This window comes from Paramisgurnus dabryanus, chromosome 11 (genome assembly GCF_030506205.2).
Source record: "Paramisgurnus dabryanus chromosome 11, PD_genome_1.1, whole genome shotgun sequence".
Lineage (NCBI taxonomy): Eukaryota > Metazoa > Chordata > Actinopteri > Cypriniformes > Cobitidae > Paramisgurnus > Paramisgurnus dabryanus.
This window is the reverse complement of record NC_133347.1, coordinates 9,485,469-9,511,922: the sequence shown is the minus strand read 5'-3', so window position 1 is coordinate 9,511,922 and position 26,454 is coordinate 9,485,469. Positions and strand designations below refer to the sequence as shown.

At 38.2% G+C, this 26,454-nt stretch overlaps 2 protein-coding genes across 3 annotated transcripts in view; one reads left to right on the top strand and one right to left on the bottom strand.

Annotated features, from left to right (window-relative positions):
• Window positions 1-9,193: 9,193 nt before the first annotated feature.
• On the bottom strand, window positions 9,194-13,783 carry cdkn2c (cyclin-dependent kinase inhibitor 2C (p18, inhibits CDK4)). Its single transcript, XM_065248491.2, has 2 exons — window positions 12,301-13,783; window positions 9,194-10,789 (listed from the first exon to the last, which is right to left on the bottom strand). Exons 1-2 carry the CDS (start codon window positions 12,433-12,435, stop codon window positions 10,430-10,432), a joined length of 495 nt encoding a protein of 164 aa, XP_065104563.1. The 5' UTR covers window positions 12,436-13,783; the 3' UTR covers window positions 9,194-10,429.
• Window positions 13,784-14,799: 1,016 nt separating this feature from the next.
• The window catches only part of faf1 (Fas (TNFRSF6) associated factor 1), a 127,195-nt gene continuing 115,540 nt past the window's right edge, over window positions 14,800-26,454 (top strand). For both annotated transcript variants that reach the window (XM_065248490.2, XM_065248489.2), the window contains exons 1-3: window positions 14,800-15,071; window positions 15,834-15,902; window positions 18,719-18,765. In XM_065248490.2, coding sequence (XP_065104562.1) covers window positions 15,021-15,071; window positions 15,834-15,902; window positions 18,719-18,765 — 167 coding nt within the window. In that variant the 5' untranslated portion in view covers window positions 14,800-15,020. The remainder of the gene's footprint in view (window positions 15,072-15,833; window positions 15,903-18,718; window positions 18,766-26,454) is intronic.

The following is a 26,454-nucleotide window of genomic DNA, read 5'->3' as shown; positions in this document are numbered from 1 at the left end:
GTAAGTTGTCAAAATGGAAAACTGCTGCTTATGGACACTTATTAATTATGAAATACTATCTAATTTTTTTTTTTAAATGCCTTCTACAACAAACATTTTATAAAACGTATTATTGGCATTTCAATTGCTTAAAGAGGACATATCCATTTTTCCATGTTTAAGTGCTATAATTGGGTCCCCAGTGCTTCTTTCAACCTAGCAAATGTGTAAAAGATCAACACAGTAACTTAGTTTTGGTAAACCATTTTCTGCAAGCATGTGAAAAAAAATTGTCATTGAAATCTGGTCCCCCTTGTGATGTGAGAAAGGGATAAAACCACCCCTTAATCTGCACTATCCAACCACAGCACTGCCATTTAGTGCAGTCTTTGCAGAGATCAGCTGATTTGCATGTTAAAGGACCCAAAAACTGCAAATATTTGCTCACACCTACAAAGTGGCAATTTTAACATGTTACAATAAATGATCTATATGGTATTTTGAGCTAGAACTTCACATACAGACTCTGGGGATTTTTTTACATCTTAAAAAAGTCTTGTGAAATGTCCCCTTTTAATAGTAAAAGGTTATCAGTAAAGCAAATATGTTCAGCAATAAGTATTACATTAGTAATGCATACATAAAACATAGAGCAAAGCAACCCATCAGAGGTGCAGGTCAAAGATAACCAATGAGTAAAAAGGATATATGTTTTTTCACTAGCTGTGTGGTTTTATATGTTGCCAAAATATAAAAGCACAGCTAGTGAAAAGGCATGTATCCTTTTTGACATACTACTAAAACCTTGCAGTTTCTGTGATGTTGTTCTTGTCAGGTCCATATGAAACAACTTCTGTCTGTCATCTTTAAAATATTCAAAACATTGACAGAAATTTCACACTTTTTTTTAACACATTCTGAAATAATATGAATATTACCAGAGCAAGTGAGAGCCATTGGTATGTGGTAGGCATATGCATCATTGAGCAAGCAGTTTAACCAAATCATGACTTTAACTATAAGGACACATCAGATAATCTGGGCACATCACCAGCAACCTGGCAAATTCACCCTGTGAGTTTAGAAGCACTGTGTGATAGCTGTGTAAACTGTGAGATTCAGTTAAAGGGATAGTTCACTGAATAATGAAAATTTGGTCTTCATTGTTGAACAAAAATGAATATCATTTTTAAAAATGTTAACCAAACAAATCTGGGGCACCATTCACTTCCATAGTATTATTTTTACCTACTATGGAAGTCAATGGTGCCCCAGATCTGCTTGATTACAAACATTTTTCAAATATCTACCTTTGTATTCAGCAGAACAAAGACATTTATACAAGGAATATTGCTTTAAGATCCAGTGAAGGCATTAGAAACTAAGAAGCTTTCACTGGGGCTTTTCTAGCTGGGGACATATTTTATATTTCAAAGCAATAAATCTATATATTTATGTAAATCTATATATTTATGGAATTTGAATAGGGTTTAAAGGCTCAAATTTGTGAGGACATTTTACTGGTCACTTGATAAAAAGGCTTGTAAACTGTCCATGGCGTGGATTAGGTTAATATACACCCACCTAAAGGATTATTAGGAACACCTGTTCAATTTCTCATGAATGCAATTATCTAATCAACCAATCATGTGACAGTTGCTTCAATGCATTTAGGGGTGTGGTCCTGGTCAAGACAATAGGTGTGTTCGAGATCATCCGGCGCTGCGCAGACCGATCGGCGAGGTTTGCCGCTTGCAGTCGAGGGAGGAACTGAAGACGGAGACGTCAAGCCGGACACCTGCTGCTTGCCGTAGTGACGTGTGCGCCGTGTTTCCTTGTTTTTAATCGCAAATGAAGTGAATTAGATGCTGAATTTGATAAAAACAAACCTTTTAATAAAATGTTGCAACCAGAAACATTTTATATCGAATATTTTAATTGCTGCTTATACTGTATACCCGAAAATAACGGGAAACAAGCCTATATTATTAAAATACCAATAGAGTTTGTTATTTTCATTTTTATTTTATTACACGACACAATATAACATATTTAAGCATATTAAAGTGTTTTTTCCTGTTTTAAAACATGAATTTATAATGTTTATTAGTGGAACTAAAGGTTGGATTAAACTTGAAATGCACGTGATCGTTGTCATCAGTGAGGCGACCAATCACGTAAAGCTGTGTCGTCATCACAACTCCGTGCAGCCGCTCTGGAGAAGCTGCACCGGCTGAGCTAGCCGGCTACTCTCGAAACGCTCTCGCGGTACTTAAAAACCATATGACACAGTCACGTGCCTGCAGCACCAGCTAAAGTCGGACAAAAGTACTAACCGGAATGCACTGCTTCAAGTCAGCCACCGATCGGTCTGCGCAGCGCCGCATGAAGTCGAACACACCTATTCTCCTGAACTCCAAACTGAATGTCAGAATGGGAAAGAAAAGTGATTTAAGCAATTTTGCATGGTTGTTGGTGCCAGACGGGCCGGTCTGAGTATTTCACAATCTGCTCAGTTACTGGGATTTTCACGCACAACCATTTCTAGGGTTTACAAAGAATGGTGTAAAAAGGATAAAATATCCAGTATGCGGTAGTCCTGTGGGTGAAAATGCCTTGTTGATGCTAGAGGTCATATATACCTAAAGAGGGTATATATATACATACACCTAAAGGATTATTAGGAACACTAATTAATTGCATGGTTGTCATGAGTTAACTCGTGATTAATTGCAATTAAATCACACATTTTTATCTGTTTTATATTTGCCTTAATTTAACACTTTAATTTGCATTATGCAAATGTATATTTATTATTAGTAAAATATTTGTTTAAGGTTAAAAAACAAAATCACTGCATCCATACCTTAAAATCACTGGTAAAACTAAAAGATTTATCACAAAAGGTCAAAAACAATATCAAGATATCAAATTTTTTTCTTTCTTTTATTGTTTGATTGACATTGAGACAGACAGCTTTAAGATCTACTGTAATGCAAGGATCTAATATAATGTTACACATCAGATATTTTTCCCTAAATGTTAATCAAATGTTTACTTACAATGTGTCGATTACAATGTGTTCATGTCAATTGTCGGGTCTCCTTTCACAGACGGAGGCGGATGCCTCACCTAAACAGTTTTTTGGGTGGGCAGTAAGCACCAGGTTGGACAGCCAGGTCGGTCACGGACGTCTGCGTGCACCAAGCTAATGGTGGCTAGCCCAAGAATCATGCTTGCACCGGTTTCCAAAATGGCCGCCGCTTTGTCCACAGAGCCTGTGTCCAAGATGGTCGTCACATCTGAGTCAATTTTCAAGATGGCCGCCACTCCAGAGCCTGTCCTTAAGATCCACTTCTACTGTGTTTCCAGTAAACTTCATGGCTTGGCGGCTGGTTACTCCTCTTGTGTCAGTGCGGGCGGCTGGTGCCTGCAGTCCGGTGGTCTCCAGTTCTGTGGTCCCTTCGGAGTCTGAGGTATGTCCTTTGTCTACTGTGCTTCCTGTGCTTGCCATGGCTCTGTGGTGTGTGTGGTCTGCTCTCTGTTCTTCTGTTCCACAAGAAGTCTTTCAAGCCCATAAGCCAGAGTCACCTGAGCCATCTGCCACAGCCGAGATGGCCGCCGCCATGCCAGTTTTGTGTCCTTATCTCTGTCTATGTACAGGTTCCCAGCTTTACCCTGGTTCCAGTCTCCACTGGCGCTGCCCTGGGCCCAGACCACCTACGCCCTGTCCTTGCCCCTGCCGGCTCTGCCCTGGCCCAGCCTTTGCTGGCTCTTCATGGGCCTGCCCCAAGTCTCTGCCGGCTATTCACGGGCCTGTCCACCGTCCCTCCCCTGCTTCACCACCACTCTACCACCCACCTGGACTTTGTTTTTTTTCTCTCTTGAGGACTGTCTGAAAACCACTCCTGGGGGGGGGGGGTTAGACAGAACTTGTGATAAACTGGAACCAGGGTGAAGCTGGGAACCTGAACACAGACAGAGACAAGGACACACAACAGAAAGTGGCCTCTTTGGCCATGTTAAATAGGCTTGGGCTTAAAGGGACAGTTATCTTAACCAGGTTGGTGGGTCTGGAGGGCTCAAGGTTGGCTGTGGGCTCTGGCATGGTGGTGGCCATCTTGATTCTGGTCCTTATTTGGAAGGGTCACGAAAAATAATGGTGAGCTTTGCTCTGATTGGCTGCTAATTTTAATGTTGGGGTGTACATCTTGACTGTAACGTCACAGTCGATGGTATTTTGTGATTGGCCCGTTTTTCAGAAAACTTTTGCATTTATAAGGTTTACATAAGAAGGAGGAAACAATTGTGTTTTTGGCTCATGATATGTCATTACCATGTACACAACTCTTACTATTCATCTATGCCTAAATGAATACAGTTTTTCATTCTATGGCACCTTTAATTCTTAGAGATTTTAGTCCATTTTGACATATTAGCATCATGTAGTTGCTGCAGTTTCTTGGCTGCACTTCCTTAATGTGAATCTCCCATTCCACCACATCCCAAAAGTGCTCTGTTGGATTTAGATCTGGTGACTGTGGAGGCCATTGGAGCACACACAGACTGGTTTCCATGTTGTTTTGTGGGGACATAGACGTAATGCATTTTTTTATTGTACAAACTGTATATTCTATTCTCTAACCCAAACCCCAACCATCAAAGAAAACTTTATTGTACCTTAGATTTTCAAGAAACTTCATTCTGTTTGATTTATAAGCTTGTTTCCTCATAGGGACCTCAAAATGTCCCCACAAGGTCACAAAAATACTATACAATTGGTCCCCACAACGTGATAATTATTGGGTACACACACACACACACACACACACACACACACACACACTTACTTTATATACCTTTTTATATATGTGTGCGTGTGCCTGTCTGTGTATGTGAGTGTCGTCTTAACTATATTTTGGGGACAAATTTGGAGCAAAAAGTGAGCATACCTGAGCAAAACCTTCCTTTGGGGACGTCCTTAGTTGTCTAAATGCTACAAAAATATAGTAAATAAAGTTTTTTTTATTGTAAAAATGTCGAAAGTGTTTTGTTAGGGTGAGGTTTAGATGGTTGGTTAGGGTTATAGTATATATAGGACATTTTAATGCGCTTATAAGGATAGATTTGTAAATGTGTGTGTATTAGTGTGTGTGTACATATAATCTACTTCTTTGGGTAAAAATGTTATGGGTATGGAAAGCAGTGTTGGGGGTAACGCATTACAAGTAACGTGCATTACGTAATAATGTTAGTTTTCTGAAGTAACGAGTAAAGTAACGCATTACTTTTTAAATGTACACATTAATATTTGAGTTACTTTTTCAAAAAAGTAATGCAAGTTACTTTTTAGTTTAATTAATTCGATTAAAAAAAATTATGCACTGAATTAAACTAAACATAGTCACATTATCTACTCTATGCGTACACGTCTGTGTGGGAACAGTTTGAGTCAGAAACTGAGATGGCAGGCCAGAGCTCGACATTTTTGTGATGAAATATGCAATTTCTGAATGCAGAATTTTTCAGTCATAAAAAACACATGCAAGGCCTTAAAGAGATCAAGCCTCAGCCAAGAAAAAGTAACGCAAAAGTAACTAAAAAGTGAAGTGAGCATTATTTTCCATGAAAAGTAACTAAGTAACACAATTAGTTACTTTTTTTAGGAGTAACTTAATATTGTAAAAGTAACTTTCACCAACACTGATGGAATGGGTATGTGTGTGTTTTGAAAAACTCTGGTCATCATTTTTATGTCACAACCCTCTGCCGGTCGAGAATGTGGAAGGAAACTGCACTTGAATTGAGTCCTGTGCTGTCACTCATTGCAACCACAAATTAACTTCTCATGAAATTGAAAAGCAAAATGCTTGGGTTTTTCCAAAGTCTGATAAATGTGACCCTGTCGATTGCCCAATGTCTCACCACCACAGCTTTTGGACATATTGTATCACCCCTTCTGTGGGAAAACAAAGCTTTCAAGTGGCACTCCACCTGGCAGCTGCCCACAGAAGCTCTTGTAATGCTCATAAATTACAAAGCAGCAAACTTGTTATTTTGCCCACAAAATCAATGGGGCTTTGGCTGTAAAGCAACGGGTGTTTTGTTGAACATTCTCTAATAACTTACAACCACACAACAAGAATATTTTGAGGCTTTTTATTATTATTTGTGTACATAACATTTTATAGCACTGGGGTTAAAAGCAATTATCATTGTATGCACACTTAAACTATGTTGTATTGATATATAACAAAAATATACTGTATATTGTGGAGAAAGAAAATGTCGTTTAGGTTGCTTTTATGTTTCTTCTCACAGCATTTTTATCTTAAAACCAAGTGTGTCTCATATTACACAATACAATACAACTTTATTGTTAACCAAGGTTGTAATTTGTCTTTGACCACACCAGTTACACAAATACAAAACGCCCTTTTACATTATCATTAGTATTGTTAAAGTCACTTAAGAAACAATCAATACTGTGAGTGCTAACCGAAGTAAATAGGCTATATATTTAGCTAAGGTCAACATAATATTTTGTTGTCTTTTCTCACAATAATAATGACATATAAAAAAATATATAATAATGAGATTAATTACAATTAGTTATTAAAATCTAATAATGTTTTACAAATTTAACAAACAAAATCAAAATAATATTTAACTATTTTGAACAATTAGAATAACTAATTATTATTTAGTACCCACTGGAACCTATTCAAGTATTTTGAACTTTAGATATAAAACAATTTTTACTTTCTCACATATTTTGGTTGGCATAAATAGAAACATTTTGACATCCAATAAGTCACTGGGACAAAGCAAAATATTGCAGTCGAGCAATTAAAGACAGCAAAATATGTCATAAACTCCCAGCTGAGTATGTGTCAAATCACAAGTGTTTGTGAAATGCAGATGCAAAGGTCTGTCTCATAACGATCCCTAATGTCTCATTTCATCCATTTTATAGGTCAAAAGTATCGAAATGTCTTTTTCATATATGTAACCCACACTGGGGTTAAATTAGCATTACCAAACGTGCAAGAGGGGATCTGTTGTAGAAAGGTTTGTGTAAGCAGTGTTAACCCTGATTCATTTCAAAATAATGTCTTTAAACAGCTGAGCTAAAATTTCAATATAATATTAATATAAGTGTAATGACATACTGTATACAACTCAATCTCCTAGAAAGGTCAGAGACCTAAACATTCACACACTGTAATGTTAAAGAAAGATCACTTTATTGTGATCTTCTCATAGTGGACATGCCACAATTTATTACCAGTATATATTACAATATAAAACGTTTATCATAAGTATGCTAAGATGTATAAATACATTTATATGCACAGATAAATCGAAAAGATGGCCGTGTAAAGTCCTCTGCCTCGGCATAACACGCAAATTTACTTGTGCTTACAACTCTCTAACCCTTTATTAAAATATTCATTAAAACGTTATGTCGAATTTGCATTTGACTTTCGTTTAATTAATAAAATGCTATACACAGACCATTTGCTATATGTATAATTAAACGCATGCTTAGTTTTTTTTTTTTAAACTAACCCACACACAATTCCACCAATAAACATAAACAGTTTTCTAAACAATGTTTTTGTATAAAAATAAAGGTTGTTGATAAACTATCACCCAACACAAATGCTATATGCTACCGACCACAGACATGTCTATACAAGTTTTTAAAAACACATTTACTAAAGTTTGTATTCATTCAGAGGCTGTTTATTTACCGTTTCATCGTAGACATGCGATAAAATAGCTGTGTTGCGAACTGTAAAATTGTCAATCGTCGATTTGTCATTCGTTGAATTTCAAAAGTAATGAATGATAAAGCAGGGATGGCGCGTTTCTAGAAGATTTACGCAGCATGCGTGAAGCCGCGCAACCAGGAAGAGGATCACTTCATGACATCTCCACAATTCATGGAAATTAATTTGGCGTTTTTAAAAATCTCCAAAGATAACCCTATTAATAAAATGTATGGTGTTGTCTTTCACATTGCGTTTGGAGAGAAACCCGAGCGTTTTTGCAACGAAAGCGCCTAAATTTGAAAATGTTGGCACTGCGCACCGGTTCCTCCCACCGATGTAACGGGTTTCTGTTGCAGCGTTTGCCTTCTCAGCCATGAAACTCCTCTCATTCAGTCACCATTTTATTATTTATTTATTATTTTATTTATTTCTCCTTTGTATTATACAAACACTAATATACACCCTAAAAACAAACGAATGCTAAATGGCACGAAAAGTGGTTCATTGGCTCGTAATTATAGAGGAACCATTTTATGTGCCATATAGCACCTGTGTAGTAGATCCATATTGTGCTCTGTAGAACCATCAGTGGTGCTATAGGGGTGCTAAATCACCCCGTATGGTTCTTCGTAGGCGCTATATATGTGATATAAATGCACTAAAAATAGTTCCCATATGATTACGAACTTTGGGTGCTATTTAGCACCATTTTTAAAGAGTGATAGCAGTATGTTTGACGCACGAGCCATATTAATAAAAACGCGCGTTACACAAGCTAATATGGACACATTGTTACAAATAGACGCGTGGTTAAACATCTCCACCCTCTCCGAATCATGTTGTCGTGTTTTGAAATGAATGACTGTCAAAATATTTATTTTAGATTACCACGAGACGGTTGTGAAATAATGAGCCCACATGATAGGCTACATTTGCATTTGACTGTCCATTAAAAGCATTTTAATTTTTTATTTATTAGATTTTTACATGGAATATCAAATCACCAATTATATCATACATTTTTATAAAATGATTATACCATGTTATTACTAACTCTACCCCAGAAAACACACATCCCTCCCTCAACAACCTATAACTTCCCATGGTGGCTTAATATTTTTGTAACATAAATAACTAATTAAAAGAATAACATATATTAATGCTCAGCTTATGTATCAAGAGAGTTAGCCAGCAAATAATCTAAAAAGGGGCGCCACACCTTGTCAAACGTCCGTAAAGAACCAGTAAGCGAGAGTCAGATTTTTTCCAGTTTAATGCAAGTAAACACCTCCTTTAGCCATGTTTCAAGAGAAGGGGGTGAGACATGCTTCCACTTTAAAATCTATGGCCACTTTTAAATCTATGGCGAAAGCATCTTCAAACGTTTGAAATATTTTAGTCCAATAGTCAAATAATTTGAGGCAGTCCCATAAAATTGTGTACATTTAATTTTGCATGCATTTAAGTTGCTTCTTATAGACATTTTATATACATTTCAATTATTTAAAAATGTAAAAGGCATTAAAATAGTCAAAGGTCATACAGTAAAACGTAATATTAATTTAGTTTCGCTTTTCGCTTGAAAGAAAGCCTAAGCATATAAACTTTTTATTGACAGCTGTGAAGCTATTTCTGCTTATATATAAAATACAGACAACTCAAACGTAACATCTCAAATGTAAACTTGTATACTTAACATAAAATATGCAATTACTAACATCACATCGTTTTATTTGTTTTCTAAACATTTGACAACATCAACAGCAGTTATCAATGTTCAGGCAAACATCTCATTAATGCACACGGTGTTGTATTTAATACAGTTTCATGAATGTTTTAAGGCCTACCCGTATTTCAGTGACACTAGGCCATAGTTAAACACACGTTTACGAAATCATACTGAAACCGTTTATCATCTCTTTGGTTATTTTGCAAAGATTTAATCTTTAAATACTGATGTTACACATATATTAAATACAAGCAAAAGTGCAATTCCGCTGTCATAAAAATCACAAAAAGCAATCAGGGGCTGTTAAATGAATTTTGACCAGCATAGTGCAATTAAAAAAAGAGATTTTTTACTATTACCTTTTGAACAGATTAATACACAACTTAATACTCAGTTATTTTTGTTATAAAATGCGTTGTTGAACTGTAATAATTAAAAGTTAGTCTAAGAAATTATCTATAAATCTAAAACGCAGAATTGGTGAATATTTATGAACATTCTTATATTTCGATGATTTGTCCCTCCCTCGGACAAAACATAAAGGCTTCAGCCAATTGAAATTTTTGTTGATTATTTTCTATGCAAAAGAGTCCCACGTGGATTTCATATCAGTGATATCAGTTGAAATATGATTTGTTCTTCACAAATAAACACAAGCCCCTGAGCCCGAAATCTGACATTTTATATCGCAATAAGAGGTAGTTAGCTGAATTTTCGATTCACAGTGGTCGCCAATCCTGTTCTTGGAGATCTACTGTCCTGCAGAGTTCTGCTTTAACCCCAGTCAAACTGCTAATCAAGCTTTTGATTGCTATCTAATTAATTAGAGGCAGGAGGGCGGTGGATCTTCAGGACAGGGTTGGTGATCATGTTCAGCATCTGTTTACCTCTGTTACGCAACAAATCACATTGGCCTATAAGCCGATCAAAATCTCTTTGTTGATTAAGGCACAATGTTGTCTAACCACTCCACAGTTTTTAGTTTTTTGTGCATGGACGCCAGATCTCGAGGCGTGTAGCCTCTTGCGTTAGGCTGAAAAGGCTGCGTGTTGCAATGATTTACAAGATACTGCACGACATCAAGGTGTCCCTCCCGCGCGGCCAGATGCAGAGGCAGGTTGCCATCGTTGTCAAGGAGATTGACATCAGCACCATTCTGCGCGAGCACCTGTAGAGTGTCCAGATATCCATCTCTCGCGGCGTCGTGACTGACGGTCAATCCTCCGATGGGGTCGCGGAGGTTTGCGTCCGCGCCCGCTTGAAGTAGCGCCAAAGCTGTGGACGGGCAGCCAAGTTTCACCACCTGAGAGATATTAAACAGACATCATGCGTTAAGATGTTGATACTGCTCTCAAAGAAAATAATTATTAAAGAATTCTGGGTATGTGTGTTTCCAAAATAATTGTTTTTTTTATTTATTAGTAAAATTTCAAGGTCAAGTGTACATTTTTCGATAATGCCTAAACATTAGTTTATTATTTCAGGGTGAATTATTTACATCTGATTGTAAACGGATACAAAATAGTGTAAACTAATCGTGTTATTTTTTACTGCATGTGGTAGAACGGGTAGAACAATTACGATAATTTTTACAATATGCATATATTTTTTATAATAATAGCTCTTATGAAATTAAAATGTTTGTATTATTAAAGAGTTATAAGTGTTATATTAAAATTGTTTTGTGTATTTAGCCTACAGAGCAAACTACATTTTGAGCAGATAAAGTGTGCGATTTTCAGGTGACGTCGACATAACCAAGAAAAATTCCCACATGGGTTGTGTTTATGGAAATTTTACCAGGAAGTTCACCAGTATCACACCAATATTTCAACATGTAAGCCTTATTTTACACAGCTCTATACTTGTGACATAATTTAATAGATTGTTGCGCACATGGAGAATGGGGATTACCCATGTGAGCAGACTCTAAACTCAAAATCACTCATTCTGAAGTTAAGATGTGTATATTGTAGGAATATGAGACAAGAAAATGAGTAATTCAGTGATATGCTGACTGAAAATACAGTTTAATTTTTGCAGTTATATTGTGTTTGGTTTGCATCCTATTGGTCGGTCTTCTGATAATCTGATTTGAAATATTTTTAGTAAGCAAATAACTTTTTAAAAGGGTAATTTTTTTGTAAGCTTGTAAAATATTTTTATATCAAACTGATTTGCGAGAGTTTTATATTACCTCACAAAACAAACAATGAACATAAGCATCTACAAACATTTTGGGCCTTACTGTCTATAAAAAAACCTGAGTGTTCATAAAAAATATCCTGATGTTGTTTTTAGTCTTTTAGGCTGTCTAAAAAATTTTTTGAAGCTAAATTCACTAACATTTGAATAGTTCTTGAATTATTTCAGACAGCGAGGCTGATCAAAACAAGAATTTCAAATGTTAAACAGCACCGTAACTAAAGGTGTACAACATTTGTTCAGATGCATAATCAAATGATATAATAATTAGCTAATATTACAAAAAAATGTACGTATTTGGAAATGGGCCTGTTAATTTAAAACTCAAATTTGGCCTAATGAGATCACATAGGCTACAACAGGTGGATACGTGGTGGTGGTTAACAAATAAACGTTAAAATAAATCATACGAGTCTCTGCTTACATTGCCTACAAACCGAAGTATTTTCTTGGAGCTGATGCACGGTGCATTGTAAACATCGTGGTGTAAAAAAATGATAGATAAATTATCTTAAGTGCTTCAAATGCTTAACAAACAACACATGGAAAGCAATAAAGTTGACTTCTAAAGGCCGTTAGATGTAAAATGTCTAGGTTTGTGAGTCTAACCTGCAATGGTGTCCTGCCGTACTTGTTCCTTTCATTAACGTTAACGTTGCTTTGCAATAATACCCTTTCAATTTTCTCCAGATCTCCTCTTGCAGCGGCAGTGCTCAACTTATCTATAGCCATGGCCTCGGCCATTATATCCCCTGACAAAGTGCTTGAGAGGTTGAATATCTCTGTTTCCAGGTTTAAAAGATGTCCGTTGGTTTATATGAAAAATCGTGATGGTGACGAGAAGTAGTACAACGCCGTAGTAAATAGTCGATCCTCCAGCCCCCCAAAAAATATCCGCTGGAGATGAGCCAAGGTCCGCCCTCGTTAATATCGTCCTACTGAAACCATCGGAACCAGCGCATGCAGAAAACAGGGATGTCACGCCATAGCTTTCAGATATTTAGACATTTATCGGTTATAGAGAAGAAAATTCAAAACCTAAAGACACATCCTCTTTTTATATGATCTCTTTGAGAAGTTCCTCCCCGAGTCCCTGTGTGACATGAAGCTCTCCAGATAACACGGGTCTGTTAAACGTGAAGACGACGTACAGGAACGCCAGCTTGGTTAGAAATGAACCCAGGTTAACGTTGTTTTATTCATTATAAAGATGCTATTGCTAACCATTGAAGCGGAGAGATGAAAACGCGTCCGCGCAGTCGTTTTTGGTTTGCAGGCGGCAGATATGTAAACAACAACAACATGAAAAGTCCTGGTACAAATGATCTCACATGCAAGCACTTTAGAGATCTATAGCAAAAAAACAGTAGATCGAGGGACTACTACATGAAAAGAAATGCTCGTATCTGAGACGTCTCATCTGTGCCCTTTCATGAGTCCTTTGATATTAACTATATGCAGGTGCAATGGGCTGGAGAACTGCGATCCGTTCAAGGCATTGGCAGATGTCAAGCCGCTAACGCGTTTTCCAAACGACCTCTGAAAGAGAAAAATACACGGGGTGGACTGCTATTCCGCGAGGGAATTAGAAAAATTCATCCAAAGCATTTGCAAAGCTCCGTTGTGAGTTTTTTGTAAACTTCCCGCCCAATTTGAACGGGGCAAAAAACGTAAAACGTCAAATGCAAATGTTTCGTGATTCGCACATCAAATCGGTCAGAGCCTGGCATGCGGCTGATCAAAAATGGATAACTGACAAATACCAGTCCGCCAGCCGGGGGCAAGACTGACACGCGTAGAAATAATCTTGAACAGGTTTCCAGTCCGCGCAGGGTATCCAAACGCCGCTTGAATAGCTGTAGAGGTTTTCGTTGTAAGCGCATAGGTGCCCATACGCTGTGGACGACGTCATAGTACAGATCATTTAAAATGAAACGTTGTATCCGCTACCTGCTGAATAATGCACACGTCCCGTGGATCGCATGATGTCCTTAAACCTGGCGTACTGGTGTTGAAAGACAGCTGACTTTGTCAAAACTATGCCGCTGTTGTTTGACATCACTACGTTTTTGAAATAAAGGGGCAGTTTCCGCCCACTTAACAGACGCGAGGCGGGACTCAACCGTAATGCCGGGAGAGATGCACTTTCAGAGATCAGCTTTCTCACTGATTTTGTCACACTGAACCAACCTTCGTGTCTCAGTTCCCATGTTTTGCAGCATAAACAATAAAATGGGTTTATATAAAAAAATGCATTTTACGAAGCAAGACCGATAAACAGTTTAGGTTTTAAATAAGTCATGTGAAGGGGAGATGCATCCTCCCAGTTTTTAAAATTCATGAGGTTTTGACACTTTTCTAATTTTAGAATAGATATATGTATTAAGCAAAATCACATATTATTTATAGCTATGTTATAGATTACTGCACACCTTAACTACACACAGTAGATCTTTCTAAAAAGTAACAAATGTTAATCTAACACAACAAACCAAAAGTATGACCCAAAGCCTATCAGAGTCTTTAGTGTGCCAGCAGTGATGTCACCCATCCTGCTTTTCAGCTGGTTTTGCTGGGTGGCCTGACTTGCTAAAAATACCCAGAACTCAGCACTGTCAGTACCGTAACCAGCCAGCAGATCCACCTGACCAGACTTGGGAGACTAGCTTAGACCAGTTTGGGATGGTTTAAATGTTTTTGAGAGTAAAATGAAACCAACACTAACAAAAAGCTACTAATCATAAATTTGTAACATGCAGATTTTCATGTTGTTTGAAATCTTATTTTTTAGCATAATTTTAAGGGGTTGCACTCAGTTGAAACAAACAACAAAAAACTTGCTACAGCCCAAATAATCATTCAGGACACTGCCAACAGACACCGCAAACAATTTAGCTAAATAAATACACTCGAGGGGGTAAAGCTTTCTGGGGTCTTGACACGTCACAAAGCGGTTATTTAAACGCAAACAAGTCTTCAACTTGTCACAAACAAGTCCCCTTTATAACACTGCATTCAAATTTAACCACGGCCCTGCTGCTCCTTTAAAAAAACCGGGCCATTTCAACCGTAAGCTGGCACGACAATTCACGACACTTCTTTACGGCAGCCGTAAGATGTTTCCGTTGCTTTGAACGCCGATCCGGAACAGCAAAGTGACGATAACAGAAACACTGAAATCCACTAAACGTTGTCAACACGGCCTGGAAAGCATTGTTTATACATCAGTTACTCCCCGTACACATACAAGCCGTGTCCTCTGTTGCACTTCTGTATTCGGAGGTTAATTTTTTGGGGCTTTTTACATGTGTCGTTAGCCTGTCAAAGCAATGGCCTCCGATAGCAACATGGACAGAGAAATGATCCTGGCCGATTTTCAGGTGAGTTTTTTGTTTAAATAAACACCATCCATAATGCCTGATGTTGTGGCTGCTTAGTATTTGCCCGGTTAGGGTTACTGAAGTCACTCATCTTTGTTGACATGTCTCGAGGTGATCATCTGTCAGTGGCTTTGTTTAAAATATTGACGTCTGAAAACCACGTCTCAGGACAAAATGGGAATAAACAATTGAAAAGGCATTATTTTCATCCCATCTACCCCCGTTAAACAAGCAATCTTTACAGTCTTGTCTGCCGAATCTGTCTTTTATAATGGCCACTGTCTGGTCTCAAGCTGTCAGATGACTTTGCATAGATGGTGGACGTGTCTGGATTGAGTTTGTTTATTTGCACAACTTGTTGAGGTTTTTCCCTATACTATCACACACACATTGTTCATTGTGATTGCTGTGTGACATAAGTCAGTTAATATGTAAAATAAAAGGTTAACAGGCAGCATTTTATATAATAATTTTGCTTCAATAGAATTTTAAAAAGCATTGGTGATTGACAGGCGCTTATATAAAATGTTACACTTTTATTTTTTAATATAGATACATATTTATTATAGCCCACAACAGAATTGTAATGTAAAATCATTAACCAGTCATTGATTTTGAATGATTTTAAAAATAAACCTTTCAGAATGTCTTTTTTAAACTTTTAGCCATTTCTGTCATTTAATTCTTTTAATATAAAAGTGTCCTGTGTTGCTTACTTTTTCTATGTAAGTATCAGAACCACCCTGTTTTGCTTTTTTTCAGGCGTGTACTGGTATTGACAATATTGCAGAAGCAATCACACTTCTAGAACTGAACAACTGGGACTTGGTGGTAAGATGCATTTCGTTTGTTAAGTCTGTACTAGTACTAACGCACTGATAACATTTTAGTTTCACAGCACAAAACACCCACTTTTTTTCTGTGTCTGACGCTGACGGTGATGCTTTAAAGACAAAGCCACTGTGTTTTACAAGCACGCCATGCCATGTAATGGTGCCATTGTTCACAGAATATTCTGGCACAGTTCTGTAGAACTGAATTTGCTTTTGGCATTTGGATTGATTTATAGTAGTTGTATCTAGATGCTTCAGTTGATTATAACAAATTACTCATTAGCTAAAGATGATCTGTCATGTTTGTAATTGATGTCCCTAGGGTTATCTTTATTTTGCATGTATGCTCCGACAGAATAAAGCCTTGTCTTTCAGGTAACAGTAGGTGTGCAATGGTTCAATATGCTTGTTTGATCACAAGTATGGTATTGAAAGCTTGCAAAGTTGCAAAATGCACCACATTGTAAAATCGTGAGTAAATGTACATTCTGTACAGTCATGTAATACATAAATTCAGTTCACTACACAAAAAACAGTTCAGTTGTATCACTGTGCTACTTTGGCAAATAGTAAACAGTATTTCACTAGAAAGCAAAAGAGATGCATTTGGAAATTTAGTGAAAAAATGGTTACTGTCTCTAATTTGTTTATGCTTTTTAGTGTTTTGTTAAGCCAACGTTATGCAAATCACAAATGACTGCGCTTTTGCATTTATTTTGTTTAATCCATCTCTTACATCGATTTGCAGTTCTCCGTTCCTCTGTCTGTAACTGTGCAAACTGCAAAGCACATAATTACAGTAATTTCTATTAAATTATTATTGTTATTTTTAAAGTCGTTTTAAGACGAAATGAATTGCAGTACAAAAATGTACATCAAAGTATGGGTGGTGGGCCATTTCACCCCTAGTGAACAAATATTGATTCCCTGCTTGCTTTTATTGCACAGAGCGTATGAGATGTCCGTTTCAATTGATAATGTTATTTGAACAGAAAACAATGTCTCCCGCAGTCCGCTCTGCAGATACCCACACCTTTTAACAGCCTTTCATCTTATCTATCGCAAATAGTTGACAAATAATAAATGCTCTCTCATTTGTAAGCCGCTTTTGATGAAAGCATCTACTTAATGAATATATTTAAATGGTTCATTCAGACAGTCCTTAAAATATGTTGGTAGTATGGATGTGCAATTGAACGTTTTTTACTTTTTAATTTAAATTTTTAAATTTAAATAATTACAAAAACAAGATAATCGAAGTAAAGCGATTATTGTGCAATTAAAATATAAAATGCATGCTGCTTTAACATGTGTAGCCTATTGCAACACTTACTTAATAAAAGGGTTAAATAAAAGCACATTTTCAAAGTCACTGAGTAATCGTGTTAAATAACCGTGAATATGATTTTTACCAAAATAACCGCGGTTATGATTGTGCACAAAATTGAGCAGCACTAGAGCTTATCCCCTATTTGAATACACAAATTGCTTTTTACAAGCATTCTGGTGATTCTTAGTAAAAAGTATCACCTCTTGTACTTCACCGCATAAATGCGTGTAACACCATCTGTTTAACACCACAGGTGCATACAAAGGCAGACAAGCAGAGCTATGTTTTGCTGTAGCTAAAAGTGGGTGTATCCTTGTTAATTTGCATACGAATGTAACCTGTGCTCCCCCAAAAGTGAGCTGCTATAGAGTTTAATTCAATCCCTCTCATACTTACAGACAGTAATAAAGTTATAAAGGAGGCAGTGTCAGGACAGATCTAAAGCAAAGAGAGTCAATAAATTGCGGTTTTGCAGACAGATTTACCTCCACAAAATCGCTCTTTATCTTAACAGCGGGCTGTTTCGCTATATTTAGCAGGAAGCTGGTTGTATGCTGGCAGATATTCAAAGAAAGCATGCCCTAGCCCATGGCGTGGTTAAGTGCACCTGTGAATCTGATGACTTGCTGTTCCTGCTCAGGGTTGCGAGGTTGATGGAGTTAAAAAAATGAGCTCTTTATGTTAAGAAGGGACAACCAGCAAGTGTCTGACTGAACAGCTTACGTTGAACACACTTTCAGATACGTGATCAAACTGCACCTGAGCAAATCTTGTGTAGTGATGTGTAGTAGTAGTATGGTCTTAAAATCAGATGCCAGGTGTGGAGCAGTATATACACTTCTTTGACCTTCCTTATGAATGTTAACTGTTAAATCTCTTAAAATGTCAAGTGTTCTGTCTTTGTTTCGAAATACAAAATACTTTTAGCGTAGCAACAACATCTCACGACATAGCAAACTATATGTTTGTATGTCTTTGTATACGCTTTGTTTTTTGGCTGGATCAGAACGCGTTCCATTCAGATCTGTATCCAAGGAGTCGCCTTATCACTGTCTGGCTCCAGAGCCCACTTGCTCACGCATAGACACAAACACATCAAGCCCATCTCTGTGCATTCCACTTAAGTGTGATTGGATGGTGTGTGCGCCCCATATTTTGTTTGTGCATGTTATGTTTGGGTTTTGTGACTAAATCCCAAATCAAGCTTTCTGTCTCAAAACTCAGTTATTTGAGAATGATACCTATCAAAGTGTATGTTATGTTTTTGGATAGTGTATATTTTAAACAAGTCGCTAATCTTGTATATTTATAATGTGCGTAATGACTAAATACAAATGGTTTATATCAATGTTATTTCTTTTTCCCGACAACTCATTGCAACCTTTATTCATGACCTTAACTGATGCCAACAGACATTATTTTTTTGTAGTTGTTAAATCGGTTAACTCTCTACTAAAGATGTTTTTGTGCTTTTTTCTCTTTAGGCAGCCATCAATGGAGTGATACCACAAGAAAATGGCATCTTGCAAAGGTATGAAGGTTGATTCTTATGAATTTATTCAAGGTTTTCTTTGCCAAGGTTATGCACAGAAATTTAGCTACATTAAATCACCTTTCCTTGTGGGAGCAGTCAGGATTCAGAGATAAATCCAAATACGAAAAAACATTACCTGAACCGAGACCCTCTGGTACTGAACGAGGTGTAGTTGCTGTTTTCGTGCCCTTGTAAAATGAGACCAGCCTCATCTCGAAAGGGCATTCGTCTCCAAGCTATGCTGCTAGCACTGCTGCTAGTTCCATGGATGTTAAGGAATCGGGGGGGAAATGTCAGAGCAGCGTGTGTCCCAGCCCATAGAGATTTCGGTAAAGATCTTGTCGGATTATCTTATTAGTCATATCAGAACACTCTGCTCTTTAATTTATGATTAATCAGACAATAAACCACAAAATATTGTTTTATAAGTTTAGTAAGACCAGACTGATTTTGGCTTATTTTGTGTTTTAAATGCAGGATAGGCAGGAATTATCTTTTTTTAAACTTTTTTACAAATTTGTTTAAACTGTCTTTATATATAAATACATAACTAGATATGCAATTCCCAAGGAATTACCAGTGCATGAAAATGCAAAAAGTTGATTGACAGAAATGTAAAAGAAATTTAGTCTAGTAGTTTACCTGGCTGTTGACATGTTTTAGTGTGAAGCTAGCATGATTTAAAAAAGTTATCATGATGAAATATGATGCTAGCATGATTAGCATGATTCAGCATGACGTTAGCATGATGCTAGCATGATTAGCATGAAGCTAGCATGAAGCTAGCATGATTAGCATGATGCTAGCATGATTAGCATAAAGCTAGCATGATTAGCATGAAGCTAACACGATGCTAGCATGATAAGCATGAAGCTAGCACGATGCTAGCATGATTAGCATGAAGCTAGCACGATGCTAGCATGATTAGCATGAAGCTAGCATGATTAGCATGAAGCTAGCACGATGCTAGCATGATTAGCATGAAGCTAGCACGATGCTAGCATGATTAGCATGAAGCTAGCACGATGCTAGCATGATTAGCATGAAGCTAGCACGATGCTAGCATGATTAGCATGAAGCTAGCACGATGCTAGCATGATTAGCATGAAGCTAGCACGATGCTAATATGATTAGCATGAAGCTAGCACGATGCTAGCATGATTAGCATGAAGCTAGCACGATGCTAGCATGATTAGCATGAAGCTAGCACGATGTTAGCATGATTAGCATGAAGCTAGCACGATGCTAGCATGATTAGCATGAAGCTAGCACGATGTTAGCATGATTAGCATGAAGCTAGCACGATGTTAGCATGATTAGCATGAAGCTAGCACGATGCTAGCATGATTAGCATGAAGCTAGCACGATGCTAGCATGATTAGCATGAAGCTAGCACGATGCTAGCATGATTAGCATGAAGCTAGCACGATGTTAGCATGATTAGCATGAAGCTAGCACGATGCTAGCATGATTAGCATGAAGCTAGCACGATGCTAGCATGATTAGCATGAAGCTAGCACGATGCTAGCATGATTAGCATGAAGCTAGCACGATGCTAGCATGATTAGCATGAAGCTAGCACGATGCTAGCATGATTAGCATGAAGCTAGCACGATGCTAGCATGATTAGCATGAAGTTAGCACGATGCTAGCATGATTAGCATGAAGCTAGCATGATTACCATAAAGTTAGCATGAATTTAGCATGAAATTAGCATGATCCTAGCATTATTAGCATGATGCTAGCATGATTAAGATGATGCTAGCATGATTAGCATGAAGCTAGCATGATTTAGCATGAAGCTAACAAGATTTAACATGAAGCTAGCATGATTTAGCATTAAGTTAGCAAGATTTATTATGAAATTAGCATAAAGCTAGCATGAAACTAGCACGAAGCTAGCATGACTTAGCATGAAGCTAGCATGAAGCTAATATGACCCAAAGACCCAACCCCCATGTCTCTATGATGTCCGGATCCAGAGATATAAGGCTTTGTTTATTATGTTGCTAGGCTGCTCATATTTGGTTGCTAGGGGCGTGGCTTAATACCTCAATAAGGATGGTGAGAGACTGATTGGATGCCTGAGTAAAATGAGCCCACCCCCATGTCTCTGTGACACTGTGCTGCAAAGATATCCATCTGGGCATTTTATAATTGCAGTCTATGGGAGATGTTGCTAGGGTGCCCAAAATGGTTGCTAGGGGCGTGGCTTGATAGCTCAATAAGGATCCTAAGGGACTGATTGGATGCCTGAGTAAAATGAGCCCACCCCCATGTTTCTATGACACTGCGCTGCAAAGATATCCCATTCGGGACGTTTTTAGTTCCTTATATGGGCATGATTCCTGCCCCATTATAAGTCTATGGGGAAATTTGGGGACCTCTTACACCCCAGGGGTACAACTTACACCCCATTGTGAGGTATGTTCTTACAGAGCCTGCCAGCCTCTTCAAATGTGGCAAGTCACAAGTTTCTGTGAAATTCTAGGTCTGAGCTACGACTCGTCAAAGTTTGTCTCCATGTTAAGTCAATGGGATTTTTCGGCTGCTTTTTCGCCCCTGGGGCAAAGACCGTACCCCCGATCGCTTATAAAAGTCATAGCACACTATTCCCGAATAGTCCGCACGTTTGAGAGTTTGAATGAAGTTTCTAAGTTAAGCGGTTCGAGCCGTATTAATTGCGGAAATTTGGTTGGAAGAATAATAATAATAACTAGATATTAAAGTTTGAAGACAAACTTTATGTTGGCTTGAAAAAGCGTAGCCTGAACGTTTAAAACAGATTGACAGAAGTTTAGTTTAGTAGGCTATCTGGCAGTTAGTATGTTTAAGTATGAAGCTAACATGATTAGCATGAAGCTAGCATGAAGCTAACATGATTAGCATGAAGCTAGCATGATGCTAGCATGATTAGCATGAAGCTAGCATGATGCTAGCATGATTAGCATGAAGCTAGCATGATGCTAGCATGATTAGCATGAAGCTAGCATGATGCTAGCATGATTAGCATGATGCTAACATGATGCTAGCATGATTAGCATGAAGCTAGCATGATGCTAGCATGAAGCTAGCATAATTAGCATGAAGCTAGCATGAAGCTAGCATGATGCTAGCATGATTAGCATGAAGCTAGCATGATGCTAGCATGATTAGCATGTAGCTAGCATGATGTTAGCATGATTAGCATGTAGCTAAGCATGATGCTAGCATGATTAGCATGAAGCTAGCATGATTAGCACGTTGCTAGCATGATGCTAGCATGATTAGCATGTAGCTAGCATGAAGCTAGCATGATGCTAGCATGATTAGCATGAAGCTAGCATGATGCTAGCATGATTAGCATGAAGCTAGCATGATGCTAGCATGATTAGCATGAAGCTAGCATGAAGCTAGCATGATGCTAGCATGATTAGCATGAAGCTAGCATGATGCTAGCATGATTAGCATGAAGCTAGCATGATGCTAGCATGATTAGCATGAAGCTAGCATGATGTTAGCATGATTAGCATGTAGCTAGCATGAAGCTAGCATGAAGCTAGCATGATGCTAGCATGATTAGCATGAAGCTAGCATGATGCTAGCATGATTAGCATGAAGCTAGCATGATGCTAGCATGATTAGCATGAAGCTAGCATGAAGCTAGCATGATGCTAGCATGATTAGCATGAAGCTAGCATGATGCTAGCATGATTAGCATGAATCTAGCATGATGCTAGCATGATTAGCATGAAGCTGGCATGATGTTAGCATGATTAGCATGTAGCTAGCATGAAGCTAGCATGAAGCTAGCCTTATGCTAGCATGATTAGCATGAAGCTAGCATGATGCTAGCATGATTAGCATGAAGCTAGCATGATTAGCATGAAGCTAGCATGATGCTAGCATGATTAGCATGAAGCTAGCATGATGCTAGCATGATTAGCATGAAGCTAGCATGATTAGCATGAAGCTAGCATGATGCTAGCATGATTAGCATGAAGCTAGCATGATGCTAGCATGATTAGCATGAAGCTAGCATGATTAGCATGAAGCTAGCATGATGCTAGCATGATTAGCATGTAGCTAGCATGAAGCTAACATGAAGCTAGCATGATGCTAGCATGATTAGCATGAAGCTAGCATGATGCTAGCATGATTAGCATGTAGCTAGCATGATTAGCATGTAGCTAGCATGATTAGCATGAAGCTAGCATGATGCTAGCATGATTAGCATGAAGCTAGCATGATGCTAGCATGAATAGCATGAAGCTAGCATAAAGCTAGCATGATTAGCATGAAACTAGCATGATTCTAGCATGATTAGCATGAAGCTAGCATGATGCTAGCATGATTAGCATGAAGCTAGCATGAAACTAGCAAGATTAGCATGAAGCTAGCATGAAGCTAGCACGAGGCTTGCATGATTAACATGAAGTTAGCATGAGAATAGCATGATTAGCATGAAGCTAGCATGATTTAACGTGAAGCTGGCATGATTAGCATGATGCTAGCATGATTAGCATTAAGCTAGCACTATTTAGCGTGCAGCTAACAAGATTTAACATGAAGTTAGCATGATTTAGCATGAAGTTAGCAAGATTTATTATGAAATTAGCATAAAGCTAGCATGAAACTAGCATGAAGCTAGTATGACTTAGCATGGAGCTAGCATGAAGCTAACATGACCCAAAGACCCAACCCCCATGTCTCTATGATGTTCAGATCCAGAGATATAAGGCTTTGTTTATTATGTTGCTAGGGTGCTCAAATTGGTTGCTAGGGGCGTGGTTTAATACCTCAGTAGGAATCCTAAGAGACTGATTGGATGCCTGAGTAAAATGAGCCCACCCCTATGTCTCTATGACACTCTGGTGTAAAGATATCCATCTGGGCTTTTTATAATGGTAGTCTATGGGAGATGTTGCTAGGGTACCCAAAATTGTTGCTAGGGGCGTGGCTAAATAGCTTTGGGGAGATCCTAAGAGACTGATTGGATGACTGAGTAAAATGAGCCCACCCCCATGTCTCTACGACACTCTAAAGTAAAGATATTCCATCTGGGACGCTTTTATTCCCTTATATGGGCATGTTTCCTGCCCCATTATAAGTCAATGGGAAATTTTGGGGGCCTCTTACACCCCAGTGGTATAGCTTACACCCCATTGTGATGTATGTTCTTACAGAGCCTGTCAGCCACCTTAAATGTGGTAAGCCACAAGTTTCTACAAGTTTCTCACTCACAGCTATGACCCGTCAAAGTTTGTCTCAATGTTAAGTCAATGGAAAGTTTGGGGTGTTCGAGACCCCCGTTTAGGAATTCGGATGGTCCCATCAGTTAGAAAAGATATAGCACACTAAGTCAGACCAGTCTGAAGGTCTGTGGAAAATTTGGTGCATGTAGCTTGAAAGCCCTAGGACGAGTTAGTTGCCGAAATTTTGGGGGGAGAAAAAGAATAATAATAATAATAACTAGATAGGTACATTTCCTGAAGAAAATGTGAAGTGGTGCTTGCCGTGGCAAATTTCGGGGGACAATATATGATTATACTCCAAGCCAAAAGTAAAACAATTCAACCCACATGTCTCTACGATATTCTGATGCGAAGATATAAGGCTTTGTTTATTCGGTTGCTAGGGTACTGCATTTGGTTGCTAGGGAGAAAATTGGCATCCACTAGTGATTACACTCCGAGTCACGAGTCAAACGGTCAAACCCCCGTGTCTCTACGATGTTCTGATGCGGAGATATAAGGCTTTGTTTACTCTGTTGCTAGGGTACTGTATTTGGTTGCTAGGGAAAAAATTGGCATCCACTAGTGATTACACTCCGAGATACGAGTCAAACGGTCCAACCCCCGTGTCTCTGCGATGTTCTGATGTGGAGATAAAAGGCTTTTTTTACTCTGTTGCTAGGGTAATGTATTTGGTTGCTAGGGAGAAAATTGGCATCCACTAGTGATTACACTCCGAGTCACGAGTCAAACGGTCCAAACCCCGTGTCTCTACGATGTTCTGATGCTGAGATATAAGGGCTTGTTTACTCTGTTGCTAGGGTACTGTATTTGGTTGCTAGGGAAAAAATGGCATCCACTAGTGATTACCCTCCGAGTCATGAGTCAAACGGTCCAACCCCCGTGTCTCTACGATGTTCTGATGCAGAGATAATGAAGCTAGCATGATTAGCATGAAGCGAGCATGATTAGCATGAAGCTAGCATGATTAGCATGAAGTTAGCATGAAGTTAGCATGATTTCCATGAAGCTAACATGAAGCTAGCATGATTAACATTAAGCATGATTAACATTAGCATGATTACCATGAAGTTAGCATGAAGCTAGCTTGATTACCATGAAGTTAACATGAAGCTAGCATGATTAGCATGAAGCTAGCATGAAGCTACCATGATTAGCATGAAGCTAGCATGAAGCTAGCATGATTAGCATGAAGCTAGCATGATGCTAACATGATTAGCATGAAGCTAGCATGATGCTAGCATGAAGCTAGCATGATTAGCATGAAGCTAGCATGAAGCTAGCATGATTAGCATGAAGTTAGCATGATGCTAGCATGATGCTAACATGAAGTTAGCATTATTAGCATGAAGCTAACATGATTAGCATGAAGCTAGCATGATGCTAGTATGATTAACATGAAGCTAGCATGATGTTAGCATGATTAGCATGAAGCTAGCATGATTAGCATGATGCTAACATGAAGCTAGCATGATTAGCATGAGGCTAACATGATTAGCATGAAGCTAGCATGATGCTAGCATGATTAGCATGAAGCTAGCATGATGGTAGCATGATTAGCATGAAGCTAGCATGAAGCTAGCATGATTTGCATGAAGCTAGCATAATGCTAGCATGATTAGCATGAAGCTAGCATGATGCTAGCATGATTAGCATGAAGCTAGCATGATGCTAGCATGATTAGCATGAAGCTAGCATGATGCTAGCATGATTAGCATGAAGCTAACATGATTAGCATGAAGCTAGCATGATGCTAGCATGATTAGCATGAAGCTAGCATGATGCTAGCATGATTAGCATGAAGCTAACATGATAAGCATGAAGCTAGCATGATGGTAGCATGATTAGCATGAAGCTAGCATGAAGCTAGCATGATTTGCATGAAGCTAGCATGATGCTAGCATGATTAGCATGAAGCTAGCATGATGCTAGCATGATTAGCATGAAGCTAGCATGAAGCTAGAATGATTAGCATGAAGCTAACATGATTAGCATGAAGCTAGCATGATGTTAGCATGATTAACATGAAGCTAGCATGATTAGCATGATGCTAACATGAAGCTAGCATGATTAACATGAAGCTAACATGATTAGCATGAAGCTAGCATGATGCTAACATGAATTAGCATGAAGCTAGCATGATGCTAACATGAATTAGCATGAAGCTAGCATGAATTAGCATAAAGCTACCATTATGCTAACATGAATTAGCATGAAGCTAACATGAATTAGCATGAAGTTAGCATGCATGATGTTAACATGAATTAACATAAAGCTAGCATGAAGCTAACATGAATTAGCATAAAGCTAGCATGATGTTAACATGAATTAGCATGAAGCTAGCACGATGCTAACATGAATTAGCATGAAGCTAGCACGATGCTAACATGAATTAGCATGAAGCTAGCACGATGTTAACATGAATTAGCATGAAGCTAGCACAATGCTTAAA

Bases quoted from the DNA above. Each gene is read 5' to 3' on its own strand.
- cdkn2c (XM_065248491.2), bottom strand. From the start codon at position 12,435: ATGGCCGAGGCCATGGCTATAGATAAGTTGAGCACTGCCGCTGCAAGA. The intron at 10,790-12,300 runs GTTAGACTCACA...AATATCTCTCAG, and splicing joins ACGGCAGGACACCATTGCAG to GTGGTGAAACTTGGCTGCCC.